The 8,412-nt window shown below is 60.0% G+C and overlaps 2 protein-coding genes across 2 annotated transcripts in view; one reads left to right on the top strand and one right to left on the bottom strand.

The window, feature by feature from the left end:
* TMEM141 (transmembrane protein 141) overlaps positions 1-1,512 on the top strand; it is a 2,915-nt gene extending 1,403 nt beyond the window's left edge. Inside the window, exons 2-4 of the mRNA XM_019474953.1 lie at positions 12-95; positions 408-539; positions 1,198-1,512. Coding sequence (XP_019330498.1) covers positions 12-95; positions 408-539; positions 1,198-1,277 — 296 coding nt within the window. The 3' untranslated portion in view covers positions 1,278-1,512. The remainder of the gene's footprint in view (positions 1-11; positions 96-407; positions 540-1,197) is intronic.
* Positions 1,513-2,595: 1,083 nt separating this feature from the next.
* On the bottom strand, positions 2,596-7,846 carry ENTPD2 (ectonucleoside triphosphate diphosphohydrolase 2). The gene is made up of 8 exons (XM_009290633.2): positions 7,624-7,846; positions 6,942-7,092; positions 6,118-6,277; positions 5,798-6,025; positions 5,113-5,379; positions 4,789-4,908; positions 4,361-4,495; positions 2,596-3,758 (listed from the first exon to the last, which is right to left on the bottom strand). The coding sequence occupies exons 1-8, from the start codon at positions 7,844-7,846 to the stop codon at positions 3,558-3,560; spliced, it is 1,485 nt and encodes a 494-aa protein (XP_009288908.2). The 3' UTR covers positions 2,596-3,557.
* Positions 7,847-8,412: the final 566 nt, after the last annotated feature.

Genomic DNA, 8,412 nt, shown 5'->3' with positions numbered 1-8,412 from the left:
GGTTTCGGCAGGCAGCGGAGCCGCCTTCGCCGTGCAGAAGCTGGTGAACAAGAAGCTGCCGTACAGTCTGCAGTGGAGCCTGCTGCTGGCCGGGGGTGAGTGTCCTGCCTGGCCCTGCCAGTCCCTGCCCATCCCCGCCCGTGCCTGGGCAAGCCTGGGGGATCCGCTCTGGGCGGCGTAGCAGCAGGAGCAGGGCCGTGTTGCAGGCAGAAGGGCTGTTTGTCCGTAGTGTGGGGGATTTTCTCCCCTGGCTCCTGTCACATCCCCGCTCCCCACGGCCCCGGGGAGCTCAGGGACGGCTCGCAGGCAGCTGCAGGAGCTCAGAAGCTGGCAGGTGCTTTCCCCACCGCTGCTCTTAGCAAATGCCCTTGTTGCCAACACTCTCAGGAGCATCTTGGTCCCTCCAGCCGCAGGGTCCCTTGCCAGCTACATGGTAACCAGAGCTGAGACGCAGAAATGCTCCGATTTCTGGATTTACCTGGAGACAGGCAAGTCCCCACAGGAGCTCGCCATGGCTGGTAGGGTGTCTCAGCCCGCAGGTACGTTCACATCTCTCCCTGTTGCTTTCCCTGGGCTTGTCCTGCCTGGTTCTTCCCTGCTGTAACAATTTGCTGTTCCCGCCTCATAATTAAGCTGGCGACTGTTTGTGTCATTGCTAAAATCCCCATATAAGTCCCACACTGGCACCCTGCAGCCGAGGGATGGGAGCAGGCACCTGGGGTGGCAGCAGTGCTAGTGTGGCCAGAGCTCCCTGCCTGGTCTCATGGCTCCCGTGTCCCTCTGTGCTCCGGGCCCACCACCTGCACTGCAGGTACCTGAGCAGGGCTGGCGGCATGGGGTGGGAGCGCTCGCTTCTGCCTGCTACCCTGCCTGCTTTGTGGAATCACAAGGGCCAATGTGAAGGGCTTGTTTGCTGGAAGAGGAAGAAGAGGGTAGGGGATGGAGGGAGGCAGTAAACCCCTCCTTGCCTTGGTTGCTCTGTACAGTGGGCAGAGCTGGAGGGGCACCAGAACAGCCGCTGCTGGATGGTTCCCACGGTTGCCTGCTGCTTTCTCCTACTGGTACCTTGAGCTCCCAAAGCTGGGACTAGCTGAAGAGGCTTTAAATGCTTCACCAGGGCTCTGTGGTTCTCTGCCTGCCCCTCGCAAACATGGCGGGGTAGTCAGGGGTCCAGGGAGCTTGTTCTTTTTGTTGCAGAAAATCTGCCCAGCCCAGAGGACAGAGAGAGCGCGGCAGCACTGGTGAGGAGGAACAAGTACGGGGATGTTGTGGAGTAGCCAGCAGAGCACAGCGCACCGTGCCTGTGTCCTGCTTCACCCCTTCCTGCCTGCCCAGCCTGCCTGTGCCTGTGCTGCCTGCGAGACTGGTGGGCTCTGTGGCACTGCCTGGGAGCTCGGATGGGTCGATCCTGTAGTGAGAGCGTGGTGGAAGCACTGTAGGAATTGCTGCCTCCCAGGTGGCCTCTGAACATCGCACATGGGGGGTATAATAAAAGTCAAGAGCTGAAAGCACATGTTGTGGACGAAGCGAAGGCTGGTGGTGGGACAGGAAGAGCTGGGGTGCAGGTGGTAAATGTCACCCTGAGGCAGCCCCTGCAGTAACTGTTGGAGCAGAGAGCGCTGGTCCCTCTGAGGCCACAGCACCCACAATCCGACAGCACAGGGCTGTGAAGTGAGTGCAGCCTCGCCATGGGAGGGAGTTCCTATGCTGAGGAGGCGAAGGGTCCGGTGAGGAAACTGGGTTTGGGGGCTCAGAACATCATCTGAACTGGCATCACTCTTGGCCTGTGCAGAGATGGGGAGCAGCCAGCAGAACAGCTAAAAGCAAAGTGGCTGCGGGGAATGAGTGGGTTAAGCCAAGCACAGCATACTGGGAGCTTGGCCGGAGCAGGGAGTGGAGCTTGTGCTGCCTGCGAGAGCAAGGAGAGCAGCAAGAAACCGCAACTCTCGCTAAAGCCTCTCCTCTCCTGGGGTGTGCGGAGGAACGTGGTGGGGCAGGAGGCTCTTTCCAGATGGGCTTGACGAGTCGGGACTGGCCCGGCACAGCTGCCCAGCGGCTGGATGCATGCAGTGGTGGCTCTGAGCTGCCAGCAACTGTACAAACAAATTGCAAGCCCTGTGGGCTGCTCTCCTGCCCTGCTTGGGTACCAGACCCAGTCCCCTGGGAGCAGAGGCTCCTTACGTGTTTTCCTTGTGTGGAGGCTGTGGCTGTGAGTGCAACGGTGAATGCACGGGGCAGTCAGCTTGAGCGCTGCCTGCTCACGCCTTTGGGGTGACTGGACCTCTAGTGCTTGGGAAACCCCAACTTTGCAACTGTGGCTGGTTGAAACTCTTCCACCTCCAGGTGGGCCTGAGTCTGGAGTGAGGTTTCGAGCCCACCTTGGTCCATCTTGGAGGGTTCTCCAGGCTGGTAGAGCATACGGAGCCATGATGGTGTCTCAGCACTGGGGAGGCTGCAAGGGATTGAGAACTTCAGGCAGAGCCTGACCTGCGGCTGTGTCCGAGTAGACCCCATAAGTGGCTCTACCCCTGTGGGACAGCCAGGCTTTATCGGCCTGTTGCTGGTCGAGAGCCACAGAGCCATAGGAGTGGTTACAAAGATTTATTTCTGATTATAAAAAAACCAACCAAACAAAACCAAATCTTCTGCATGTTTGCATGTCCCTGTTCTTACTCAATTGGAAACGAAGGCGCATCCTCCCAGCTGCCTGGTGTGGGGTGATGCAGGGCTCAAATACTAAAGCAGTGCAAAGCCCCACTCCCGCAGTGAGCCCATCACCTCTGTGCTGGCACGGCCACGCACCAGGGAACCATAGGGGCTTTTTGTGCCATTGCCAGGTGGGCGGAGGAGGATCTGGCTGTGGCAAAGGCGAGTCTGGCTTAGGAACCACAGGAATGGGGAAGGTCCCGTGTATGGTTGCTGAAGTGGGACCTGGGAAGCTGCCTGCTCCCCATGTCTGGTTGTTGCTAAGCCCCTACCCAAAGCCCCTGTGCTGAGGCTGGTGGAAGTCCAGGCCAAGATCTGGCCCTCAGGAAGGTCAGTGGGGTTTGTGCATCGGCCAGAAAGACGGTACGGGCTCTGGGTGATGCACAGATCTCCCCGGGAGGCAGGGCTGATGCTCCAGGGACAGGCTAGAGAGGTCAGCTATAAGGACTAGCGTAAGTAATACTCCCCACCCACCCCATGCACATGAGAACAAATCATGCTGTTGTCTGGACTTACTGGCCCAGTCCAGCCCAGGTCTGGTGGCAGAAAGATGCCCTAGGTCTGAACATCCAAATCCCAAGCCTGCTCGAGGGTCCATCCCCGAGTAGCACTGGGAAACCCTTAAGCCATTCTCCTGCAGGGCCGGCGGTCCTCTTCTGTCCCCCCCTTTCTGCAGCTTGAAAGCAAGGGGAGGGCAAAAAGGGACAGCTTTCCTTCTGGGACAGGAAGCATCAGATATTGGAGGAGGACATCTCCAAGCACTTGCTGCATCCCAAGTGTTCAGGCCATGGATACTCCAGCAGGAAGGATGGTGCTGGGTCCTGCAGACAAGGCCCACCCTGTCCCTGCCGTTAGATTGCACTGGACTTGCTGCGCCGGAGCAGGCAGACAGCAGTCACCAGAGATGTCAGGGTGGTGACCACAAAGAGCAGGATGAGAATGACCCAGTAGTTGTACAGCATGCTTTTGTGGGAAGAGGGCTTCTCCGCCGGGATCATGTTGGTGAGGTTCAGCATGTAGCCCAGGGCCCAGCCAATGGACGTTTCTCCTGCCTGTGGAAACAGCATGGCATGGTCACCATCCCAGCTAACCCGGCTCCATGGGCCTCAAGAGACCTTCCAGGGACCACCTCAGTGTCAGCCTAATGGAGGAGAGGGGTGTGGGGGAGTCCACAGTACCCTGAACCCTCGCTCACCCACGGGACCAGCCAGCCCAGGGACGAAGCAGTGACCATCCTGTGCTGAGCTGGGCTCATCCGATGGGAGCAGGATCTCATCCGCTCAGGACAGTCCTGATCTTGCTGCCCACCCCATGGCTCGTGCAGGTGAGGGCACTTGGCAAAGGTGAGATCCTGCCCTGAGATAATTTCCCAACATGCCTGAGCAAAGAGTTGTTTGAGATGGCTGGTGTCTTGAGGGCCAAGGAAGGACTGGAGGACCTGACTCCATGACCTCCCTACAGTCAGCTCATTTTTTTTTTCCATCTCCCAGAAGATCCACCCAAAAACTGGGAGTCCCATCCTGTCCCTGTTCCCCGAGATCTTTCCTCACACTGCTTGGCTCTTCCTTGGCATGGGATCATCTCTCCTGCAGGGCTTTTTGGCCTAACTCCAAACAGATACCATGGGATGGGTGTGTGCTCTGGTGTTACCCACCTTCTTCTGGAAGGCGATGTTGGGGAAGGAATGGTTGTTGAAGTTGTAGCCTTTGGTGGTGAGCAAATAAATGAACGTGCTGACAGCGCAGTAATCCAACAGCCTCTTCTCCAGCTTGGGGGCTTTCTGGAGCAGCTGGGTGGGATGCATGGAGGAACAGAGAAAAGGGGTCAAGCCAGCGGGGTCAAGCCAGCAGGGTCCAGGCTTTTTTTCTGTGGCCTGAGGCTCTGGGTGGTCACATGTGGCTGGCCAAGGTGCTGCTCATACCCACCTGAGCCTCTCCTGGTCCCATGTGGGAGCCGTCACTCACCCTCCCACTACTCCACGGGTGCCAGGACACCCAGCCCCCTCCAAGGGCTGCTCTCAGAGCCCAGGTGATGCCCCACACAAAGCAGCCCTCTCCTCCCCACCATGCCTGAGGAGCCCACCTCGCTCCAGCTGGTGGCACAGATGGTCTCGGCAGCATCCTTCAGGTCACTGGGCAAGTGCACGGGTCTCCCCATCACTGTCTGGATGAAGTCGACCGTGTAGAAGAAGGCAGAGAAGGCCTGACAGAGGAAAGGAGACAGCTGTGGGACAAGCTGGGAGCAAACCCTCTCGCCACGAACAGCCGCTCTGACCAGTGTAGTGGGCACAAGTGACGACCCTTGCAGAGCCAGGGGTCTGGCTTTGCTGCCGCATGATGCCAGGGGGACGGGGACACCTGCCCACCCAGCAGCCAGGCCACCACCCTGCTCCATGCCAGGACTTACGATGAAGTTTCCTGAAACCTCTGGCTGGAAAATGCCGTCGAAGGAGCAGCGGGAGAAGGAGCAGGTGGTGAAGTCAAAGAGCTTGCTGACATGCAGAGCGCAGAGGCTCCCGTTCCCAGTGCCGACCACAGTGATGGTGGTGTTGAGGGCAAGGCTGGGCCTCTCCTTCTCCATGCAGGGACTGTCATAGACGCTGCTCAGCGACAGGCTCTTTTGGTAGCCTGTAGGCCAGCAGGGATGGGGGACAGTTGCTCGGTAGCTCTCAGCCTGCCGGAGAAGCAACACATGGGATGCATGAGCCATGCCATAGCCCTGACTCCCCGAGCGCTGCATGGCAGCTCTGGCACTGCTGCCTGCCTGCCTCCATTTCCCTGCCGGGGAGATGCAGAGGAGCTTGGGCAGCGGGACACAGAGCTGGCAGTTGCCACAAGCGTCTTGAGATGACTTGGGACGTCTTGGCTCTGGCTGAGGGGTGCAACATATTATGGAGAGGGTGGGAGGAAGCCCTGGGACTATGGAAAAGGGTCGGGGGCAAAACCCAAGAGTTGGCTGGGAAAGGTGTGCAGCTGGCTCTGCGGGGCTGTCCTAGAGCCAAGGCTGGGGGACACCCCTGTATAAACACCAGGGTGAGCGGGCAACCGCGGGGTGATGACAGCCAGCATCCCCGTCGAGCACATGCTGGTACCTGGAGGATCTTTGACAGCAGCCTCTTGAGGACCTGGTCCCTTCCGTAGCAGAGGAAGCTGTGGGTGTACACTTTGTACACCTGGCCGTACAGCTTCAGCATCACCTCGTTTCTAGGGTCTTCGATGGTGTCCCTGGTTTCAAAGGTGATCTGTGTGGAAGCACCCCCGAAGTCCATAGCCCCCAGGGTCTTCTTCTGGGGCTGGATCCATTCCCCGAGCCACCCGCGCTGAGCAAGGAAGACAAGAGCAGGCATAAGGATGTGATGAGGCTGCAGGACAGCCTGGCCACCACAGCCATCCCCATCAGGCGCCTGCCCACCTTAATGAAGTTCTCCAGGAGGTAGTTTGCAGTGACCCAGCCGAAGACCCCTTCCTCTTCCCCCGACAGGATCTTTGCCCCCCGGAAATCAAAGGGGTACGACTTCAGCGTGGCTGCCACGGCGCTGAGGACAGCATCCGAAGCCTGCGGGTTCGCAATGCTGCGGGCCAGGCAAGAAGGCAGAGTGGCAGGGCTGTGCCGGGGTGCCGCCAGCGGAGCCCCCACTGCCCACACAGCCCTTGGGTCCCAGCCCTGCTATGGCACGTGGGGTGGGAGGCAGGTGGGTCCTCGCCTGGGTACCTGTAGGGATGTCTCCCAAAAAAACCCAGCTAATTCCCCTTGTCTCTGCCGGAGAAGGAGGCAGGCGGTAGGGATGGAGGTGTGCTCCCTCCTCCTGAGCCATACCCCGTGGCTGGGCGAGGGGGGCACAACTCCCTCCTCTGTGTGGTTTTCAGGGGGTAATTAGTCTCACTGCATCCCATCAGGCTGGCAATGGGTGCAGGGGGACTTTCCTCCTGGCTAGCCAAAAAGACTGGGTGGGTTATCCTGGTGCTGGCCCCACTCCAGCCCCTTTTCAGCCAGGGATGTGCTGGCTGTGCCCTGCAGAGTATCTCCTGCTCTGAAAGGCAGGCGCACCTCTGCAAGGGACATGGAGCTGGGCAGCTGGGAGGGCTAGGAGCTTTGCCTGGCAAAGGGGAGACATTGCAGCTGTCCTTCACTATCTCCACCCCTGCCATGGGTGGCGAGATGGCAGGGTGGCACGGCAGGGCCCCCCAGGCAGCATTTGAGGGCAGGCAGCTAGCACGGCCGGAGCAAGCACTCACTTGAGCAGGCGCATGCCAGCTGTGGCACCCAGGTAGAGCGGGGTGCCCACATGCTTCTCCTTGGGCACATCTCTCAGAGCCTGGTTCAGGCAGTGCACCAAGCTTGTCCCGGCAGCCGGAGGGTTGGAACTGTAGCTGGAGATACCAGGACCTGCAGAGAGGAAACAGCATTGCTCCCTGTGGGTGGTGGGATGATGCTCGGTGGGAAGATGCTTGGTGGGAAGATGCTTGGTGCACAGCTTCGCCCCTCCCAGGCTGTTCAAAAGGCAGGTGCTGCAGGTTTCTGTGGGCGTGGAGCCATCCATAGTCCAGCCACATCTCCCTGCCCATGCCGCATGCCCCACTGGCTGACAGCCTGGGAAAGGTTGCTTAAATCAAGAGTGGAAAAACCATCCCTTGTTCCTCGCTGGTCTAGGCAGGGAGCTGAATTGTTTCCTGGCAGTTCAATGCATGCCAGGAAAAGATAAACCACAGACATGCATGGCTGCATGCCTTGGGGGGAGATGGGGGAGGTTTTGGGAACAGAGCTGAACCCCTTATAACACCTCACTGTGCTGGTGAATACACAGGGACGCAGCTGGGCATGGCAGGGGCATTTGCACCACCACGGTGCCCTGCCCGCAGGGGACGTGACAGACCCTGCCACCAGCCACTGGCCCCCGGGGACTGGGACAGCCCTTACCCTCCACATCGCACATGCTGTGCTCGCTGACCACCCCGGTGTCGTTCTCCTTGTCTGCAGGCCACTTGTAGACGAACATGGCCGTGTGGGAGGACCCGGCGTCCAGCACGATGCCATACTGCGGGGGGGGAGGCAGCAGGTCAGGCCGGAGGCAGGAGACCCCCCCCAGCTGTCCCAGGCCATCCCGAGGGAAGGCACTGGGGCTCAACGACCCACTGTGCATGGCCGGTCCTGCCCTGGCAGCTTCAGGAGCATCATCTGGCAGAGATAAGCGCCACTCAGCCCAGCATGGGCATGGTCTTGCCCACACCTGCCTGCACGGGGCCCTGCCCAGGATGCAGCTGGGAGTGGGTGCTGTCCCCAGCCGGAGACACCAGCTGCCCCAGGACGCCGCTTGGCACAGCACAGAGACTCTGGCTTTTTGTGCATGGGGACCCCCTTGCCTCCTTGAGCACAGATCAGGAGGCTCTTCCCCGGCTGCTTGCTCCCATCTCCCCGTAGCATCGCTCCTGCCCAGTGGGCATCCATGCTGAGCCACGCTAGCTGGTCCCTGGGGCCAGTGGGGGGGAGGGACACCTGGGAGCGGCCCCTCAGGGATGCGGCTTGCCAAAGAAGGGCAGCCAGGCACCTCGTCCCTCCTGCCCTTGTATGGCTCGGCCATTCTCCAGCTATAAATAACCCCGCTCCCTCCTGCCAAACAAGGTTACCCAGGTCCCAGGGAGGGGCCACCCCATGCTGCCTTCAGCCCCCCCCCCGGGCGGACCCCTCTGCCTCATCCCCCACTGCCTG

This window comes from Aptenodytes forsteri, unplaced genomic scaffold (assembly GCF_000699145.1).
Source record: "Aptenodytes forsteri isolate BGI_AS27 unplaced genomic scaffold, ASM69914v1 Scaffold494, whole genome shotgun sequence".
In the NCBI taxonomy this organism is placed as follows: Eukaryota; Metazoa; Chordata; class Aves; order Sphenisciformes; family Spheniscidae; genus Aptenodytes; species Aptenodytes forsteri.
The sequence above is the reverse complement of the archived record's forward strand: the minus strand, read 5'-3'. Positions and strand labels throughout refer to the sequence as shown.

What these genes read in the sequence shown, in the direction of transcription:
- ENTPD2 (XM_009290633.2), bottom strand. Translation starts at nt 7,846, where the DNA reads ATGCACAGTGGGTCGTTGAGCCCCAGTGCCTTCCCTCGGGATGGCCTG. An exon ending in AGGTTTCAGGAAACTTCATC is followed by an intron (nt 4,909 to 5,112) that starts GTAAGTCCTGGC and finishes TTCCTCTGTCAG; the next exon opens with GCCTTCTCTGCCTTCTTCTA. An exon ending in ACATCGCCTTCCAGAAGAAG is followed by an intron (nt 3,759 to 4,360) that starts GTGGGTAACACC and finishes CTGTTTCCACAG; the next exon opens with GCAGGAGAAACGTCCATTGG.